This window comes from Cephus cinctus, unplaced genomic scaffold (genome assembly GCF_000341935.2).
Source record: "Cephus cinctus unplaced genomic scaffold, Ccin1 Ccin1_scaffold0215, whole genome shotgun sequence".
NCBI classification, from domain to species: domain Eukaryota; kingdom Metazoa; phylum Arthropoda; class Insecta; order Hymenoptera; family Cephidae; genus Cephus; species Cephus cinctus.
The window spans coordinates 81270-101294 of NW_014332933.1; the positions used below are offsets into that span (position 1 = coordinate 81270).

General features: G+C 47.9%; 6 protein-coding genes and 1 pseudogene across 12 annotated transcripts in view; 1 reads left to right on the forward strand and 6 right to left on the reverse strand.

Moving 5' to 3' along the window:
- The first annotated feature begins 38 nt into the window (after positions 1-38).
- LOC107265179 (F-box only protein 39) lies at positions 39-3942 on the forward strand. 5 transcript variants are annotated; one of them, XM_025082222.1, is made up of 7 exons: positions 39-2194; positions 2259-2491; positions 2591-2755; positions 2835-3061; positions 3109-3279; positions 3355-3519; positions 3587-3942. In XM_025082222.1, exons 1-7 carry the CDS (start codon positions 2003-2005, stop codon positions 3736-3738), a joined length of 1305 nt encoding a protein of 434 aa, XP_024937990.1. In that variant the 5' UTR covers positions 39-2002; the 3' UTR covers positions 3739-3942. The 5 variants fall into 5 exon arrangements, with proteins under 5 accessions (XP_024937990.1, XP_015589827.1, XP_024937988.1 ...); XM_015734341.2 differs by having other exon boundaries at positions 3121-3279; XM_025082220.1 differs by having other exon boundaries at positions 39-1011; positions 1716-2194; positions 2259-2755.
- LOC107265184 (zinc finger protein 626) lies at positions 3895-12144 on the reverse strand. Its single transcript, XM_025082231.1, has 3 exons — positions 11764-12144; positions 7023-7115; positions 3895-5804 (listed from the first exon to the last, which is right to left on the reverse strand). Exons 2-3 carry the CDS (start codon positions 7037-7039, stop codon positions 4907-4909), a joined length of 915 nt encoding a protein of 304 aa, XP_024937999.1. The 5' UTR covers positions 7040-7115; positions 11764-12144; the 3' UTR covers positions 3895-4906.
- On the reverse strand, positions 7122-8821 carry LOC107265183 (oocyte zinc finger protein XlCOF19-like). 2 transcript variants are annotated; one of them, XM_015734346.2, is made up of 2 exons: positions 8680-8821; positions 7122-8374 (listed from the first exon to the last, which is right to left on the reverse strand). In XM_015734346.2, the coding sequence occupies exons 1-2, from the start codon at positions 8700-8702 to the stop codon at positions 7444-7446; spliced, it is 954 nt and encodes a 317-aa protein (XP_015589832.1). In that variant the 5' UTR covers positions 8703-8821; the 3' UTR covers positions 7122-7443. The 2 variants fall into 2 exon arrangements, with proteins under 2 accessions (XP_015589832.1, XP_015589833.1); XM_015734347.2 differs by having other exon boundaries at positions 7122-8371; positions 8680-8812.
- On the reverse strand, positions 8842-12144 carry LOC107265180 (annotated as a pseudogene).
- Positions 12145-12273: 129 nt separating this feature from the next.
- On the reverse strand, positions 12274-15288 carry LOC112493946 (gastrula zinc finger protein XlCGF57.1-like). 2 transcript variants are annotated; one of them, XM_025082228.1, is made up of 2 exons: positions 15160-15288; positions 12274-14283 (listed from the first exon to the last, which is right to left on the reverse strand). In XM_025082228.1, the coding sequence occupies exons 1-2, from the start codon at positions 15162-15164 to the stop codon at positions 12978-12980; spliced, it is 1311 nt and encodes a 436-aa protein (XP_024937996.1). In that variant the 5' UTR covers positions 15165-15288; the 3' UTR covers positions 12274-12977. The 2 variants fall into 2 exon arrangements, with proteins under 2 accessions (XP_024937996.1, XP_024937997.1); XM_025082229.1 differs by lacking the exon at positions 15160-15288 and adding an exon at positions 14565-15059.
- LOC112493947 (zinc finger protein OZF-like) lies at positions 15025-16831 on the reverse strand. The gene is made up of 2 exons (XM_025082230.1): positions 16604-16831; positions 15025-16250 (listed from the first exon to the last, which is right to left on the reverse strand). Exons 1-2 carry the CDS (start codon positions 16687-16689, stop codon positions 15161-15163), a joined length of 1176 nt encoding a protein of 391 aa, XP_024937998.1. The 5' UTR covers positions 16690-16831; the 3' UTR covers positions 15025-15160.
- Positions 16832-16956: 125 nt separating this feature from the next.
- Positions 16957-20025, reverse strand: part of LOC107265174 (zinc finger protein 587) — a 59653-nt gene continuing 56584 nt past the window's right edge. The window contains exon 5 of the mRNA XM_015734324.2: positions 16957-19247. Coding sequence (XP_015589810.2) covers positions 17549-19247 — 1699 coding nt within the window. The 3' untranslated portion in view covers positions 16957-17548. The remainder of the gene's footprint in view (positions 19248-20025) is intronic.

The following is a 20025-nucleotide window of genomic DNA, read 5'->3' on the forward strand; positions in this document are numbered from 1 at the left end:
GGGAGGGGGAGGGTGTGTTTCGCATGGCAAATATGATATTCTAATGATGTAGAATAACCGTGTGACTGGTGGTGCGCTGCAGCTGCATTCTGAGCCGAAACAATCTAGTTACGCTTTGAACGTGACGCCGAACTGGACATAAAATCCAGTCTTGTCGATACGCGACAGGCCTTTGTCGAGCAATCTCCAAGCGAAACGAATCTCCAAGCATCAGGCGAGACATAAGAGCGCCGTAAAATATTGAGAGATGTCACCACTAACCATCCACTTCTCCAGGCAGCCAACCTGCTGCGTGTATGTATAGAGTGGAAAACGAACGGTTTACAATAAGATATAAGACGACTAAGATTATTGTGAACGCGATAATAAGAGTCCACGAAGCAACGCCAGAGAGGCGACGAGTCTTCCGCAATCGGTAGTGTGCCACTTATGACACATGAGTTAACGTCAGTCGCAGCGCATTTGCTCCAACCCTCGCTATTGCTCATTGGCTGAAAGGAGAGAGAATCGAGCCTGACGCGTCACTGATATGTGCAGTTTAATCAATAAAAAACAAAATCTAAGAAATTACATGTATATTTCTGTTTCTTAATATGTAATTTTTTTTACGAAATCAGCCGTATCTCTAACTGCTTAGAGCGCCCACAGCGTGTGCTTAGGTGTTCCGTGACGTTTCTTCATTGCTCGCTTACCTGATCTATCGTTACAAGACAAAGATGACGCCATAAAAAAAAAATGTCTTCCGGAAAGCAGTTCAACCAATCGCGAAGGAGAAACTTAATCAGAAATCGAATAACTGAAAATGAACGAAAACTTCACGTAACTGCATCGCTATATTTAATATTTTATAATAGGAATCTTTAAGAAGCGATTAACAATGACGATGACGAATTGTAGACAAAGGATGTGGACTTTATTTCAGACATTGCAAAGGCTATCAACTAACGTTACAGATAAACGCAAAATCTGTCGCCTGGGACGAAGGCATTGCTATCGCTTTCGTGCATTAAGGTGATTAAGATATCATAGAAACAGGTATTTTAATTCTGCAATGCATCCCCTGAAATATTATAAATATGTCAAACGGTGGCGCCGCCATCAGTGTGTATGACGTACTGTCAGGGTCTCATAGTGGCTCTGTAAGAGTTAATAAACTTTTCAACTCAACCAGACTACCATAAAATATGAAATATTAAACAAATATTGAAAATATCGAAAATCTAACGTATCCACAAAGCTCTAAAATCGTTCCAAATTGTCAACCTCACAAGGTACTCACAAATAATTTGTATCAGCTTATGTTTGCCAAGTAGGTAATAGCAATATCATATAAATCCGACCAGGGCCGCATAACGGATTTCTGACCAAACGACTAATGTTTAAAGAGTCAAATAAAACATGCGTGGCCCTCACGAGGACCTACAGGAGGCTTGTCGTATCAGCCATATTCTGCGAACACGTTATGAAACCCGGATAGGGTTAATATCAGGCCTAGCCTTATTAATACCGGCTAAGGCCCTGCTAGTGCATCAGGTACATCCCTGTAGGCGTTAGACACACGGATGGCGGCGCCACCATAGGAGACACATTTCCCTGATTATGCACAGCAGGATTAGAATACCTGTTTCTATATAGGATGTGTTCCGAAAGTATTGCAGTACTGTCAGTACATTTCGGAACACACCCATAGTAGCTTCTAGTGCATATTTGCTCAGAGTCTCAAAAGTACTGAGCGTGACTACATTGCCCCGGAAAACGTCGATGACAGCAAGGATTGGTGGATGAGCCGCACCCAAGGATGCATCAAATGCATCGAACGCATCGAATTCGTGCAGGGTATACGACGACGAGAATCTAGCAATTGTTTACAAGTTATTAGCTGTAAGGTACAAACGATTGGCAACTGGCGAGTGGCAGCTAGCAGGAATCCCTCTTGGACCGCCCGCCGAACTATTGCTCTCTTGCCTGGAGAGATGAAAACGGAGGACGTCCAGGCCGGGACATGTGGGACCAACTGCCGGAGCTGATACTGACGCAGATATTGAGCCAACTGTCTCGCGGAGATCGAGCGAGCGCAGGTCAAGTGTGTCGCAGCTGGAACAGAGCCCTTTCTTCGCCGATCCTTTGGCGATCGGTAACCGTTCTGATCGATCGTGATCTTCGTGACGACTTTCCGCTTGCGGGAAAACTAGCGGTGCGTATTTCATAATAAATCCGTTACGTTCGCGGAACGCCTAACTCCGCTCGGCACGGCACAGATCAGATATGGGCAGCACATGCGAAGCCTGGAGTTGGCCTGGTCCCGACCGTACGTCTGCCCGAAGGAACCGCACATTCGGCGGAACGTCCAGGCTGCGGCTGGCGTTGGCTTCCTGTCCGTCGTGCGCGCCAAGGACGTTCAATTGAAGAAGCTCATCCTTACGGATTGGATCTTCAGCTGCAAGTGGGGTAACCGCGGGAAACTCCTACACGCGCTCGGAAACTTCCTGGGGTTCGTAATCCGAAGAAGCGCAGACGAGCGCGATATCCTCGCCGCGACCTCTCGTCATCCCAGACCACGTCAACCTTTTTCAAGTATCGGCGGTTTCAGGTGTCAACGTAACCTCGAGACCCTCAGTCTACTGAATGCAAACCTGAGCATGGCCGACGCGCTGCGTCTCCTAGGCATCGCTATCAGATCCTCTGGTCCTCGAATGGTTTCCCTCGATCTACGCGGAACCTTCAGGGAGTGGCAAGCACCGCACAGCAATCCGAGGTCGATTCTCGAGCTCGAGCCCAAAATGTCTTCTCGCAAGTCTTGCGCTGAACTGTCACTTTGGATTCTAAAAATCTAGATACTTACGGTTGCTGGGACGTCTCCACGCTCTGGGTAGCCTGCGACTGGACTACTCGGCACTTTCGGACGATGCGCTGGATGCACTGGCGAGTGCCGCCTCGCAGGCCCTGCAGACTCTTCACGTTTCCGTCAGAGATTCGGACTCACGACAACATATCCTGGCTGACGCAGCCTGGAACAACCTGGTGCGCGCCTGTCCTGGTCTCATCGTCTCTTACACGATAGGTAACAGTGCGCCGCGATTTCTTGCTAATCTAGTAGTGACTGTCGAGCTCGATTTCTAGTGAACATATCGCACCACGAAGACGTGTCTTACCTGCTGCTTCCCAGCGTCCCGCTCGGCTGCTTCCACATGTTCAGTGGTCACGTCTGGGATCAGAATAGATCGCGAAACTTTCGAAGCACCGTCGAGCTTCTCATTAGCTACTATACCAATACGCTAGGTTAGTTTGACACTCAATTCACGCTGAGCTACGCAACCGAATCGCGCCTTTCCCTTTTTCATTTCTTCATTTCAGCCGAAGTGATACTGCAGCTGAGGAACAATCGCGAGTCTCTCGACGATCTCCTCGTCTCTATGCTAATTCGATGCAAGAGACTTAATCAGCTTCAATACGATGGGATAATCAGGAGTCTGGCCACCGTCAAGGATATGTGCCAGCTTCAGGCGGAGCAGAGGACTCGTAAGTCTCCGCGGGATTTTTCAAGTTACACGTGACATTACGTTACAATTCGAAATTGATCTTGCAGATTTTCGTAAGATTCATGTGAAGCCGCGTAACGTGAATCCTCGAAATCGAATTCTTCTGGAGAGTATCGGCTGTCAGTATGAACGAAAGATGCACGAACAGGGCGTCGATTTCCGTATCGAGGATTCAGCCTCAGTGTTTCATTTCTATTGATTCCCTCCGTTACCACGTCAAGTTCTGACACTGCATTCAAACTATTTGCGACAAGATGAAATCGTTGACAAGATGCAATCGAGAAATTCTAAACCAAAAGATTTAAATGGGAGTGCTAAGAGTGCTCGATCCCAAAGAAACATCAAGAGCAAGACAGCTGTTTTATGTAAGATTTATTTATTAAAATCAACGGCAATCTTTGTAGTCGCCCATAATTCACTATCCTCCCCCTTTTCCTGATAGCACTTAATACAGAAACTGTAGAAAGAGATTTTTTCAGATGTCGAAGCGAGGAATAATGACAAAAAAAAAATAAAACCAAGCGCCGTCATAAAATAAAAGTGGCTTCCGTAAGAGCTTGGCGTATAGTTATACATATACGAGGACCGTAGGTGCGGTGAGGTATCCAATGAAGTACAGTCCAAAACTTGAGATTCTACGAGATTGAGATTTTCTTTTTCCTAAGATGATCGTCAGTCCTGCGTTATCGCGTCATGGGGTGCTTTTAATGCGAAATTTTATCTACGTCAATCATATTCGCTAAGTCAGAAGCGAGAATCGGATGTTTCATTATTTGTACAAAAGTAGTAAAATTTCAAATTGGTCAGCAGACTTATTCTAAGAGCAATAGTATAGTAGAATTAACCGAACGTGTAGGAAACTTAAATGTAATATAGTATTTCGATAACTCTAATTCGATAACGTTAACAACCAGCTCTCAGTCAAGTGTTATTTATTAATCGCTGCTCATCGTTGCTCCCTTATTCCTCCCTTCGGTTCGCAAAAGAGTAACTTTTGTTCAGGCGACAGATCCTAATAGATCCGAATAAGTTCGGGAGTGCGTCGGATTAAAGCAACTTGACCGAACGATTAATGAATAAGGCTGGAATACGTGCGCGCGAGGATTGCGAGGGTCGAAGCCTTGAGGCATTCGAGGCGTAGAAAGTGCGAACACCGTGGTGTTACTTGTACCTCGCGGCGTGGATTTTGAAGGAGCAACAAGAAGATGACTGAATTGATAGATTTAGAAAGGTCGAAGAATATCGCTGCTTTGCAAGGCAGGAAACAGGCGGAAACAGGCGGAAGCAGGCGGGAACAGCGATAAACCGAGGAAAGGAAGCCTGCAGGCGGACCTGCGTGCGGAGGTGAAGATGGCAGCACAGGATGGTCAACGGCAGGACTTAAGATGAGTATTGAGAACGGTACGAGTGACAAATCCCTTGGTGCACCTGGGGCAGACGTAGGGTCTCTCGCCTGTGTGATATCGCTTGTGAACTACCAGGGTGGATCTCTGAGTGAACGCCTTGCCGCATTGCTCGCAGGAATACTTGCGCTCTCCGGTGTGCGTCACGTTGTGAGTCCTGAGGAGGGTCTCGCAGGCAAAGCACTTGCCGCAGACCTCGCAGGTGTAAGGCTTCTCACCAGTGTGCGATCTATTGTGAATTTCGAGGCCCTTAGCCGTCTTGAGTTCTTTGCCGCAGAGGGCGCAGAGGTATCGGCGTCGCTCGTAATTCGGCGCGTCGCCGTGGGCCTTGACCTTGTGCTGCTTCAGGACCGACTTGTACTTGTAGAGCTTCCCGCAGATGTCGCATTTGTGCTCGGGCACTTCCTCGGGTTTCGTCATCGAATCCGCACTGAAATGATAGAGCCGATTGTGCTCCTTCAGCGAGTAGACGTCGTTGAAGGTGCTCCCGCAGGCGTTGCACTGCTGGTACTGCATGAAGTTGTGCATCGTCGTGTGCGCGATCAGGGCCGCTTTCTCGAGGAAGCTCTCGCTGCAGATCTCGCAGGTGAACTTGACCTCCTTATGGATGCGTCTCTTATGTCGCTCGACGTCCGTCCCCGAGACGCCCATGAACTCGCATTGCGAGCAGGGCACGATTTTCGGAGTGTGGGACTTCTTTACGTGAGCGTTGAGCATGAACTGCTGGGGATAGGTCTTGGGGCAGGTTTGACACTTGAACGGCCTATGAATCCCATGCGCAATCCTGAGATGCGCCACCAGGCGCGTTACGAAGTGGAACTTTTCATTGCATATTTCGCAAGCCTTTTCGTTGCTCTCCGATCTGAAACGTAAAGAAGCTCTCTGTCATTCGAGCCGACCGATCAAATGCTCCGATATACCAATCTCTCGTGTTGTCGTCAATTTTTAAGCCTGACGTGTAATAGTCACGCACTCAGATAGCACGATGACGACATAATGTCAGCATAATTGGGACATGGGAGCGCATAGGAATCCTGCATTCGATCGCACAGGTGCGTCCGCTTTTTGACAGCACGATGCCAGCATATGCTAACCGCATACAATTTGCCTTACGAACAGCATAATGATAGCATTCAAATGCTTTTAAATGATTTTCGTTAACAGTATTCCGATGGCATAAGTAAAACATATTCTTCCAATTGCCGCGAGTCATCCTTGAGAGCCAAGCCTCTAACTTTAATGTTTCATGCGAGTCTTCCGAAACAACATTTACTCTTCTTTTTCTTTTCGCAAGACTTGCAACGTCACTGAAGTTAGACACTGCGCTCTCGAGCAAAACTTGTGTTATTAATTAAAACAAGTTTAACTTTGGGATATTGTATATCGGTCACGTGTATCACTGTGCACTTCCATTGTAATCCTGACTATTAGGGCTCGGTCACACTCGTGATAGACACGTACGAGCGCAACTCTGGACCAGTAATACAGCTTGAATCCTTGTGGACCGGAGTTCTCTCGTTGGTCGACAGTTCGCGTTCGCCGAGTGTGACTGGGCTCTTACCTCTTACCGAGGAGCACCACGCAAAGATTTTATAGCTGATTATTCATGAGGAACGCGCCACCTAAATTTCTTCCGCATTTTATATTTTTGCGTTTGAGTTGTTATTTGAATTATTTCAACTTAAGCAAAGTATGAAAATAATATAGACGCAAAGTCTATACATATGTATATTCTCTCAAAGTTTTGTCTAATATGTTAGAAAAAAAAAAAAGTGTTACGTGTTTTTTGCGGTGGCATGATGCACCACAAGCGTTTGTCATTTGAATCGTCAACTGGTATAGAAATGATTTGAATGCTGCTGGTGCGTCCTCTGTGAACGGGATGTCAATTGCAATAGATTTGCCTCAACACGTTAAACTGAAAAGACTCTACAGATGATGAAAGCACACATGCACCGTAATGATAGTGGCTCGTGGAGCATTTCGTATGCTCTAATATACTGCTCTTGCTTGGCTATCTGGGTGCTGACGTAGAGAGAGAGAGACTGAAGATTTTCAAATGTAGAATGCGCATACTCACTTGAGCTCCGAATCCATTCCCCTCTCAATGTCTTCCGTCTTGATCTTAAGGTCTTGAGAATCGTCAAACTCCTGGTGATTGTTGCTCCATTGGCTGTAACATATGTGATCTCATTGGTCAAGGCACATCGGTACGCAGGGACAGCAGGCGATGATCGAGTCGAGCGATGTCGAATGAAAGCATTAAAGGAACCGTTTCAACACGAATCTTGGAGACTGATACACTACATACATGAGTTTTCTTTTCTCGCAACTCGTAGAGTACTTTATTATACAGCGACTACTTATAGAGTGAGTACGATTAATCAGTTATACTACCAGAAGGAAGTTAAAAATTAGAAGACTGGCATCGACTACCGCGGGATGACGATGCCGGTGGATGGGAATCTGGGAAAGAGGAGGAGAGACAGGACAGCGAGGGCTCAGGCAGCGAGAGAATGGATCTTCTTCTGATGATTTTTGAGGAAGGTGCCCGAGACGAATCCTTTCCCGCACGTGATGCAACAATAAGGCCGCTGGCCCGTGTGATATCTTAGATGAAGGACGAGCGAGGTCCTTTGCGTAAATCCCTTTCCGCAATGGACGCAGATGTGTGGTTTCTCGCCAGTATGGGTGCGTCGATGAATCCTGAGATTCTCCCTGGTGACGAAGCCCTTGCCGCACGTTTCGCAAACGATCGGCCTCTCGCCCGTGTGAGTCCTTCTGTGAGCCAGGAGGATGCTCCTCGAGGAGAGTCGAGTGCCACAGAGCTCGCAGAGGAAATTCCGCTCATTCTTCGAGACACCGTGACTCGCCTTCGAGTGCCGCTCGAGCAGCCGCTTGTACGGGAAGGTTTCCGAGCAGACGTCGCATTGGTGCCTCTCGCCTTTTGTCTTCCTCGAGAGAGGAAGGTGCACGTGCTCCGGATGCCGAAGTCTTACGTGGACATTGAGGTTGCTCTTGTACGGGTAAGACTTGTCGCAATGGTCGCATCGGTGAGGCTTGCGACCCATGTGGGCGGCGTCCCGATGCTCCAGAAATTCCGACCTGGCCAAGAAACCCTTGTCGCAGAGATCGCACCTGTATGAATACTCCCGTGCGTGCCTCTTTTTGTGGTAGTCTAGGTTCGTCTTCTGATTGCAGGCGTAACTGCATATGTCGCATACGAAACTCTTGACTCCCGTGTGGATAAGTTTGTGCCTCGCGATGTTCATTGGACTACGAAAAGCTTGTCCACATTGATCGCATGTGAAAGCTCGTTCGATTCCATGGACGTTCTTCAAGTGCTCCACCAGCTTGGTCATGTGGAAGAAGCAAGCGCGACACTTGCCGCACTCGTGGATGGCCCGCTTTCTGGATTTGCTCCGTCGGCTTCTGAAACGGAGGAGCACACTCTGAAGTCTGGTTTACTCTTTAAAGACCAAGATCAACGGACACTCATTCTCCAAACTTTCTTCACTCTCATCGTCAGCTAACTGGGAATTCTCGCGAAAAATTACAAATACATACAAAATAATTCCAGGCAATTCAGCATCCTTTATTTAGTCCTTGATACAAACGATCTATCTACGGACACACTCTTGCGATCCCAGACCCCCCCCCAACCCCAACCCCAACCTCCTCCAAAAGAAAAGACAAGACTCGCCTGAGCATTCTCTTAAAATACAAAAGTTCCTCACAGTTTCCAATGTACGGGTCGCATGGATCCTTCCAGGAGCCAGTCGCTCAAGGTGTCGAATTCTTTGCCTTACGACACGATTCAAAATACACTCCATGCGATCCGCTTAGTCTTCTGCAACGGGCAAATTTGTTCTCTTGGAAAGACATTGACATTGGTCCCGCACCTTCCTTCCTAACCGGCCGACCGTCCTTCAGTTCCTCGCGTGGCTCGCGCTTTCATTCTCGTTCCCTTTGACACACTTCTTTAACACGTCCTCCTCGAACTTCTTGAGGATGCCGTCGATATAGAATGGCGGAAGTGGTGGCAGCGGCCCAGGATGAGTTTTCCGATGGCAAATGAGACCCGGCTTTTGCGTAAAACTCTTGCCGCAGATGTCGCAAACGTAGGGCCGTTGCCCGGTATGCGTGAGGATGTGTTGCCGTTGGGCACCTGAACGCGCAAACGACTTGCCACAGACTGGACAGGGATAGGGCTTGTCGCCGGTGTGCGTTCTCATGTGCACGACCAGGGAGCACTTCTCCGAGAAAGCCTTGCCGCACTCCTCGCATATGACCTTCTCCTGGTGCCAAAGCATGTGTTGCTCGAGATTCTCCTGCGAAACCATTCGCTTCGGACAGATGACGCACTTGTACTTGGGCTTGAAGTGAGCAAACTTCTGATGAACCTTAAGAGTGTGATTGTCCACGCACGAGCGACCGCAAACGTCGCAAACGACGGGAGGATTTCCGCTGTGGTACTTGATCATATGTGTCCTCAGGTCGTTCTTGACCTTGTACTGCTTGCCGCATATCTCGCAGAAGTAATTGTAGGCCTCAGTGTGCTTACGAATGAAATGCGCCTCGAGGATTCGCTTGTTCTTACTGACGTAGCTACAGACTTTACATGGATATTTTGATTTCCCATCGAAAAGGTGTTTGTGCGTCTTCATGTGATTCTCAAGACTTTCTTTGTCTTTGAAGGGTATCGCACAGGCGTCGCAGCGGTGTACGTGAACCTTTATGTGCTTCATGAGGGAGAGTCGCTTGGGAAAGATCGCGTCACAAATACGACAGAGGTGTCCATCTGCCTTGCTGCCGAGGGATTCGGATTTAAATTCTGATATCTCAGGCGGTTCTTGGTTCCCGACAACCTTCTCCTCGTTGATCAGAAGATACGCCTTGGGCAGGATCAAGGTATAGTCGCCAGCCGGCGTTGTCGAGGGTTTTGGTAGAATCAGCTGAGGCTTCCTTTGTCTCTTTTGCGGCACAACGATTCTTCTCGGCATTTTTTCTCTTTTTCCTTGGCCAATGCACAGAGGGTCCGTCGAGGTTTCCCTGAAAAAAAAGTGTCCCGTTAATACGGTCTTTCTCCTCTTTTTCTTTTATTTTTTCTTTTTTTTATATCAATGAAATCAAAATCTGACTGCTCAGCTTGAAGGCAATGCGTTTTAAACCGATGTTCGAACAGCCAACGAAGCATCACTGAGCGTCGCTGTGCCTCACCGAACATCACTCATCGTCACAGAGAGGCAGAAGGAAGGAGTCCTCAATCCAAAGGCGTAAGCCGCTTCTCGATTCGGTTGTTTATTTCCTATTAGAATACAAGTATCCGACGATGCGGAGAACAGAGGCATGCCGAGAGACATGATACTACATTTGGTAAATATATGCGGCAGCATAAAACCCACGATAAAGAAGGGCCGACTATCCTTCGCGGAGGTTGCAGTGCTTTCGTTTCGGAGGGAGAGGGCAGCGGCGCAAGGGGCGAAACTGGTCGCATCTCGGAATGGCAGAACTACGTGCGGTCTTTCGCTTCTTCGGACTTGAGCTGGGTCAAGTCTTTCAGAATGCTGTCGATGTAGACACTCGGAAGCTGTGGATGAGATCCTGGATGGGACTTTCGATGGCTGGTGAGACCAGGCTTTTGAGTAAAGGACTTGCCACAAATGTCGCAGACGTAAGGCCTCTTGCCAGTGTGAATGAGTAGATGCTGCCGCAAGGTGTTCCGTCTGGCGAAGGACTGTTTACAGACGCTGCAGGCGTACGGCCTGACGCCGGTGTGAGAGCGCATGTGGACCTCGAGGTCGTAGGGTATGTGAAAGGTCTTGCCGCACTGCTCGCATACGACCCTCTCCTTTGTCTCGTGCCAATGGAGGTGCTGCTCGAGACCCTTCTGCGAGACCAAACGACGCTTGCATATCTTGCAGACGTATTCGGGTTTGTCGTGGATGTACTTTATGTGACTCTTTAAAGCGTGGAGATTTTTGCTCGCGTGCCCGCAAAAGTCGCAGAGAATTGGTGGGGCGCCACTGTGCATTTGATTGATGTGCTGCTTCAGGTTGTTCTGAATCTTGAAGAGCTTCCCGCAGAACTTGCAGGAGAAGTGGTACTCGTCGGTGTGCTTGCGAATGAAGTGGTCTTTGAGGGTCCACTTTTTGTTGCTCTTATAATCACAGACGCTGCATTCGTACATCTGCGGACCGTGCGTCTTCTCGACGTGACACTTGAGTTCCCGCTTCAAGGCGAAGCTGCTGGCACAGATATTACACGCGTAACTGTGTTCTTTTATGTGGACGATCAGGGCGCTCTTCTTCGTATACTTTTTCCTACAAAAGTCACACTCGAAACGCGGCTCATTTTCACTTCTCAAACTAGTACAAGTGCTCTCCTTTCCTTCCCCTCCACGCACATTTCTTCCCCTCCCATCTCCCCGGCGCTCCTGGAGACACGCTCGACCTCGACATCGAGTTTGGCCGCTGTCCTTGCCTTTGCTCTGGCGCCAACGACGTTTTCCCTGCTTCGTTGATACTTCCGGTGCCCCTTCGACACGCAGAACGAACTTTCGCGAAGACGTCTCGACATCCGCAGCATCGTTCGACGACAAAGCTATGTCCAGCGGATCTATACCAGCATCCATCGACACCGATCTACAACACACAAGAGAGTTCCCAGTGTTAGAGTGGCTCTCGTCTTCTGTCTTCCATCTGCAGCATCTTCTCCCGCTCCCAGTCTCTCTCTCTCTCTCTCTCTCTCTCTCACACACACACATTTACCATTTTAGTAGCACAAAAAATTAGAATGTTTCTCGCACTCTGAATACTTACTCGACCTTTTAATTGATTCAATATAAAAGTCTGCGACCTCGAACCGAGTGATGGGTGACAGCGCGACTGTCGACTGTGACAGCGGAAATTATCGCCATCTTTACATTTCTTTCAGACAAATCTAGTCAATTCTTAAAACGCCTCTTAGAGTGCCATTAAGTCATTCCTATCCATCCGATTTCATCAATGATACTATAATATATTCTACGGTAGCTCCATTCGTTCATTGAAAAGGCTGCTTCTTTATTTCAAATAAGGTAAATACAGTCTGCAATGTGCCTGTTGCTCCACGAAAATCCCAAAGAGCCTATTCGCGGCCGCTATCCTCATTCGCAGCTTCAGTCTCTCACTGTCGCTTTCCCACAGCAGTAAGAGGCCCATTACTTAACACCTTAACTGGTGATGGTCACCACGCAAGTCCCGCTGTCAGGTTTCTTGGCATGGCGTAGCCAGATGATTTTTTTCCTGTGCGTTGGGTTCATTATTCGTTTGATCATGGATTCGCTAAAATAGAAAAACACGTGCTAGTTAGATGAATGCGAGGATGGGGAAGCCCCAAAACAATAGTCTTGGCCTCAGAATACTCACTTTGAAGGAAAAATTAGTATGGTTCGACAAACAGAGCAAAAGGAAAATCCCTTTTCCCATTTCGTTGTAATAAATGTAGAAAATGTGAGTGGGGCCTCACGTCCTTTTCTCTACGCTCGCTCTCTCTCTCTCTCTCTCTCTCTCTCTCTCTCTCTCTCTCTCTCTCTCTCTCTCTCTCTCTCTCTCTCTCTCTCTCTCTCTCTCTCTCTCTCTCTCTCTCTCTCTCTCTCTCGCTCTCTCTTAAATTATTTACTTTTTCGGAAAATTACATTTCTCTTACTTGAGTTCCTTGAAATTTTCGAATGGGTATATTTATTATCCTCGAAAGAATAAGTAATCCAACTGCAAAGCACTGGAGACGCGGGCACCAGCCGCCACCTTTCGTTAAATTGAATACGTCTCCCCTCAAAGTGCCACGTTACGAATTTTTAATCCAAATAGCGTTTATTACCTATTACTTACATTAGGTCAATAGAACATGTACAAAAAAAAAAGAAAAAGATATCGTAGCACTATATTATTGTGTGACTCCGTAAGCGTCTGGGCATTTGTTCAGCGAAGAAGACATGCAGAAAGATGAAATGGCAAAAGAAAAGGAAAGGGGACGTTGATTTTTCGAGAAATATTTACTCGATTTTTATCGTCTGATTCTTCATAGCGAACTCTCTGGTAAATTCGGTTACGATATTCTTAATAGATACGACTGGTAGCGGTGGCAGTGGTCCAGGATGACGCTTCCGATGACAGATGAGTCCGGGCTTCTGCGCGAAGGCCTGGCCGCAAATGTCGCAAACGTAGGGCCTCTTGCCGGTGTGGATGAGAACATGCTGTTCCTGGGCTGTCTGCCTTCTAAAAGACTTGCCGCAAACAGGACAAGGGAAGGGCTTCACGCCCGTGTGCACTCTCATGTGCGAATCAAGATCGCGTCCGCGAAATCTCTTACCGCAAGTGGGACAGAGAACCTTTTCGCGAGTTTCGTGCCAAGTGAGATGTTGCTCGAGGTTCTCCTTGGTCGTCATACCCCTACGACAGATTCTGCACTCGAATTCGGGCTTGTAGTGCCGATACTTCATGTGGGCCTTCAAGGCGTGAAGGTTCTTGCTGAAGTGGCCGCAGACGTCGCAGACTATTGGCGGGTTCCCACTATGATTTTGCTTGACGTGATGGTTAAGGGCTTTTTTAATCTTGAACTGCTTGCCGCACGTGTCGCAGGCAAAATTAAAGCTGCTCGTGTGCAGCCGAATGAAGTGATTCTTGAGCGTTCCTTTATTGTTGCTCTTGTACTCGCAAACGCTACACTCGAACACGTGTGGCCTGTGGATCTTCTCGATGTGTCCATTTAGGTACCGTTTCATACTAAAGGTTTTTGCACACTCCGAACACTTGTACCGGTGCTGCTTGAGGTGCTCGGCCAAGTTGCTCTTCTTAAAAAACTTACGCCTGCAGTGATCGCACTCGACGCTGCTGCGAGTACCTCGCGGCGCTTCGCGCTCCTCGTTCTTCCACTTTCCCTGATGCCTTTCCTTTTTATCGTTCCTTAACTTCTTACTCCGATGGCCGTCATCGTCTTTATCGTCTTTGTCACTATCGTCATCGTCATCCTCATCGTCATCGTCCTCATCGCCATCCTCATCATCGTCCTCATCGCCATCCTGCTCTTCGTTCACGTTTCCGTTTTCGTCATCATCCATATCCCTATCCGCGGTACTCTCATCCGCTACGTCCCCTTCTTGGACATCCAAGCCCGCTGCAGGATAACCCTGATTTTGACATGGAAAGCTTTGGAAGCGCTCTTCCGCTGCCGCCGCTGCCGCAGCTTTCTTCTTCGGCCAAATCATGTACTCTGGCGTACATTCAATCTTGACCACCGGTTTCTTCCCGCCCGAGTGCGTACTCGTTCCCGAGACGCTTAGCGGATCGGAGATGAAATTTCTACAACAGAAAATTTGAAAAGCATTAGACATCGAACGTTCAGCGAAATCATGGTTAAAGGTGTGTCGAATATAAATGTGCCCGCAGTTCTGGGAATTTGATGAAGCGATAGATTCACTTAAGAGGATGACTTTTCAGTAGTTAGGTAGGCTTCACTGGGATTCGTATAAACTTCGTCAACGAAAGTCTCGGCAGGTCTTTCGGAATCATGAAGCTGACTAATCGAAAAATAATGTTGGAAAGCGTTATGGCCAGGCGGTAGTCACGATACGGGAACTTACCTGCTCAAAGCCCGCGCGCAATATGATGTCCGTTCGAACGAACGTTTTTATTCCTATGGTACTGAAAACGTGATTCTGTGACAATGGCTGTATGTTACGAGTGCGCCTGATATGACAGATGATTGCACCAACATGTGCGGGTTTATCAACGCAATTCGAAGCATCCGTAGGCATCGCCAAGGCACATGATAGTTTAAGGAGTGGCGGTGGAGGAGGAGCAGGAGGAGGAGGAGGAAGAATCATCAGGCCCACTCGATCACCATCCACAGAAATCAACACAGACGCGTCTCTGGCGTCTCATTCGATTATCAGACAAATAATACGAGATTTCGCTTGCTAATTGCCACTCTTTGACATCCGACACCTGGTTCACTTTCAGCGAGTATATTTAATTTACGGTTCGTCCTCATCGAATGTTCTGCGTTCGATTTCTAAGTTCGGTGCAGCAAAAATTCCACAATTAAGATCTTCCGAATCGACGGAGCGACTTTTATTGGTCCACCAGCAACAATAGAAACACAAGCAACAATATGCATGATGCATATGCTCAAAATGGTCAAGGTTCAAGTTTCAAATAGGACAGGCACTCTCTCACTTCATTGAGCAGCAGTCTGATTCTTCCTGATGTATTCTCTAGTGAAGTCGCTGACGATATTTTTGACCGAGACAACGGGAAGGGGTGGAAGCGGCCCGGGATGACGTTTCCGATGGCAGATAAGTCCCGGCTTCTGGGCGAAGGCCTGCCCACAGACGTCGCAGGTGTAGGGTCGCTTGCCCATGTGAATAAGAATGTGTTGCTCCTGAGCGGTCTGCCTTGAGAATGCTTTGCCGCACACGGGACAAGCGAAAGGCTTCACTCCCGTGTGAATCATCAGGTGGACATCGAGCGCGTATTTCTCGCAGAAGGTCTTCCCACAAGTCGGACAGACGTTTCTCTCCTTGGTCTCGTGACGCAGCATGTGCTTATCGAGATACTCCTGCGTAGTCATCCTGCGCTTGCAGAGCTTGCACTCGAATTTAGGCTTGTAGTGCGCATACTTCTTGTGGCATTTAAGCGCGTGGATACTCTTGTTCGTGTGTCCACACACGTCGCACACGACGCACACGTCGTTGTGACTGCGATTCATGTGAGTTTGCAAGTCATTCTTGATTTTGAACTCCTTGCCGCAGAGCTTGCACGCGAAGTTGAAGCCGTCGGTATGTTTGCGAATAAAGTGGTCCTGCAGGGCCCACTTGTTTCGGCTCACGTAGTCACAGACGTCGCAGGGATACTTCTCCGGGCCGTGAGTCGAAGCCACGTGATTCCTAAGTTCACTTTTCCGATGGAACTTGTTGTCGCAAATGTCGCAGACGTACTTGTGGAGCCTCATGTGGCGAACGAGTTCCTTCTTCGTTGGAAAACTATTGCCGCAGAAGTCGCAACAATAACTTCTGGCACAACCGATGACGCTGCTGTCACTGGCAGCTCCATTTCCATTTCCATTTCCATTTCCATTTCCATTTCCATTTCGACTTTCGCCAACAACCTTTCTTCCGCGTTTAACGAGAGACTCGTTGGGGGCCACTCTTCGCTTGATCTTCCGCTTGGACCTGCGTTCCTCGGAACTCGATCCTCGTCCCGGCAGCATCACGTATTCCGGTGTGCACTCGATCGTCACCGTGTCGTCGCAGAGAGGATCCGATGTCCTAAAACAAAGAGCAGATGGACGCCTTCGAAATTATTTCACTTTTCGAGCTTCCATTTCCTCGTACACAATCGCTTCCTTACTTACTTGGATTAACAATTAATTTCGCGATGCGTAACGTTTGACTTCTAGTCCAACGAGATGTGAGAAAGGTGGTTAAGGTGCAATAGGCGGAAACAGAGAATTAAGAACGAGGAACGCACGAGGCGAGGAGGCAACAAATCAGTGGGACTCGAGATTCGCTTTCGAAAACTTATTTATTTTCGGGCTGCTACAGATTGTCTTCAACGTTTGATTATTCACACGGAAACTATAATATCGCACAGCTTACGAAACATATGCAACCCATCTTACCTTTGTGTGCTCCCTTTTCTTCCCGAACCATCTTCCAGTCCCACGCGACTGACATTTTTTTTGTTCCTTCCTTGCGAATCGTCCATTGAACGGTAAAATATTTCTTGACAGATCAGTAGGCTGCGTTAATTCCTCGTCCTGAAAAGTGCATTGCGGACAAAACCTTAATGTATTTTCAAAAGGATCGATAAGCGAGAAATGATATATATATATATACTTATCTCTCGACTTGGAAATAATTAGATTGGCTCATTACCCAACCAACATCGCTTCCGGCGTCGTTTCTGCTGCGCGAGTCGCACGCCTTTTCATCCCAGACGAAGGACGGAAGGCGATTAAACAATTTTCACAAGAATAATGAAAAATATTTATTTCAAACTAAAAACTATACACGTCGTTTTCTTATTTTTTCATTTTATTTTTTTAAATTTTTTATTAAGATACGAAACGCATCGACCTCGGCACTTTAGAAAAATAGCATTTCAGCTATGACTTAAGCTTAGGAATTTCTTGTGATTTCCAGCTACACAGACAACGAAACGAGGACCAACTATCTTACATACTGTACATGGTGTTAACTCTAGAGAAGTGAACTCCATCGTCCCTGGGAGATGCAGCAGCGATGGACTTCTTCGGTCGCTTCTTCGGTCACTTCTGGCCGATGATGCTGTATCGTCGATTGACGAAATGTCCAACAGAGGAAATATTATAGAAAGAGTCGTGAAAGGGAGGGAGCAGCGACTGACGAAGAAAAAAAAAATAAAAGAAAAGGCGAGATAACGGGAGTAGGAGGAGAGGCAAAAAATGGAAGAATAGCGAGTTACTTGTTCGATAATTGAGCTAATATACAAAGCTCCGCGTACTACGCCAGCCAGGCACGTCTGTCTTGTCGTATCGAGGATCGCGTACCGAGAGAAAATCAAGTCGATGCGAGCAAAAAACTATTTATTCCTGACTCTCCTGATGAGCGCTGTTGCACTCCTGAATGAATCCCTCGGTGAATTCTTTGACGATGTCCCCGATGGGCATCACGGGCAGCGGCGGATGAGGACCCGGATGCGTCTTCCTATGGCAAATGAGTCCTGGCTTCTGAGTGAAAGCCTTGCCGCAGATGTCGCAAACGAACGGCCGCTTCCCCGTGTGAATGAGAAGATGCTGCCTGAGCTGCGAACGCCGAGCGAATGGCTTACTGCATATCAGGCAGGCGTGGGGCTTACTTCCGGTGTGCACGGACATGTGCCTATTGAACGAGTCCTTCTTTGTGAAGGTCTTGCCGCATTCCGCGCAAACGATCTTCTCGCGCTTCTCGTGTTGCGTCACGAGATGCTGGTCCAAGTTTTCTTGGGTGACCATGCGACGCTTGCATATGTGACACTCGTACTTTGGCTTGTAGTGGGCCCACTTCTGGTGAACGTAGAGGGAGCTGCTGTTCAGGCACAGCTTTCCGCACACGTCGCAATTGACGGGCTTCTCCTTGTGATGAAATCTCACGTGATTCGTCAAGTCGCCCTTGACTTTGAACTTCTTCGCGCAGAACTTGCACTGATGCTCGTACTTGTCGGTATGCTTGCGGATGAAGTGCGACTGAAGAGAGTGCTTCGTGCGACAAACGAAGCCGCAGGCGCCGCAGGGGAACATCACAGAGCTGGAGCGCTTGCGCGACCAAGTCTCGTGCTTGCGCTCGAGATGCGCGGCGAACAGGGATTTCTTTAGGGTGCGATAGTCGCAAACAGCGCAAATGTACGCCCCGTCTTCCTGAATGCAGACCTTCTTCTTGTGGGTCCAAGCAACGTGCTTGCGAAAGGCTACGGCCGAGCCGAAAGTCTCCGAGCAGACCTTGCACTTGAGCGCGCGGCCCACGCGAGCCTTCGCCCCCCGCACTCCCAGCCTCGCCAAACTCATCCGGCCGAATCGGAACGACTGGTCTTGCTCTATGAACTCAAAGCCCATCGCTTGTCCTTTGTTCTGATCGTGATCTATCTCCGGATGTTCCTGCTTCGATTCTTCCTCCTCCGCCTCTTCCTGCTCCTCCTGTTCCTCGGGCAGGTGCATCTCAATCTGTTCGTCTTCCGGCTGCGCCTGATACGTTTGTATCCGACCCTGCAGCTGATCCTGCTCCGAAGACCTTGAGCCAAGAATATTCGCGGCAAACCTTTCGATGGTAACCATGCTACCCTGAACTTTAACCTGATACAGATTACCGATCCCCGACTTGTCCTCGAAATCGTCCTTACCGGTCACTCCGTTTATAAGAACTGGCTTGACGTCCAATGCGTCGTCGTCATTCGCTTCAAGAGATCCGCCATTTAGAAAATCGTGGTCTTCCTCGTAATATCTACCATCGTACGATCCATTGTCTGCCGACTCATCGCCATAGACGCATTCGACTTTGGCAATTTTACTCTTGCTCTCAAGCTCGTCGTCCTCTTCCTGCTCGAAGAGTTCCGGTATGGCCTCCTCCTCGAGGGGCGTATCATTTTCCGGGACGAAGGCGTAGTAAGGTTTCCCATCAAACTCTAAAATTTGCCATTTTCTCATCACGACGGATTCACGATGGAAGATAAATATACCACGACCCGTGTCGGCGTCGGCGTCGGCGTCAGCGTCGGCCTCGACCTCAGCATCATTGTAGGGCATCGCATACCTGAAACAATCATCATACATCCACATTAGTCGCGCCAACACATTGTATTCGCAGGGTTAGGCGTCGCGAGACTCGAACCATTAACTCGCGACGACGCCAACTGTTCACGGACCGTTTATCCTTCTTCCATGCTGTCTATTAATGTCTTTTTAACAGATATACATTTCCTTCGGAGGTCTCTTGCTCTAGCAAGTGCAGACGGTCGAGTCTCTTGCTCTCCGAAGAAAATATATCTTTATACGTTTATTTATGTTACGTGATCAATTAATGGACAGAGAACGTTCAACTTCGATTGGAGAACATTTACAGAGGGCCTACAGAAATAATGCACGTGTAGTCAGAAGAATTTTGAGAACAGTCACCAATAGTTTTATTTATCGTGACATTCCTTTTATTTGAATTCAGATTTAATTTTTTTTCGCGATTTTATGCATACACCCTTGTTTTCTTATAACAAAAAAGGCACTGCTCCGGCAGTGGCACCTTGAGAGAAGAAAAGAGCAAAACAAATCGACTCGATTTGGTCTCTCGTTAATGGACGAACGCGCGTTATTCGTGAACAGACTTCCTCGTGCGAAGTGCCGACACGGGAACTGCTACTCACAATCAGTACTGACACACCTAATTATAAAGTAGCGAAAGCGAAATGAAGGAAAAGCGTCAGTGATTAAAGAAAAAAAAGAAAAAAAGAGAGACAAAGATTACTTGGAGGAAAGGGGACGCAGGGAAGAGTAGATAGAGAGAGAGAGAGAGAGAGAGAGAGAGAGAGAGGGGGGGG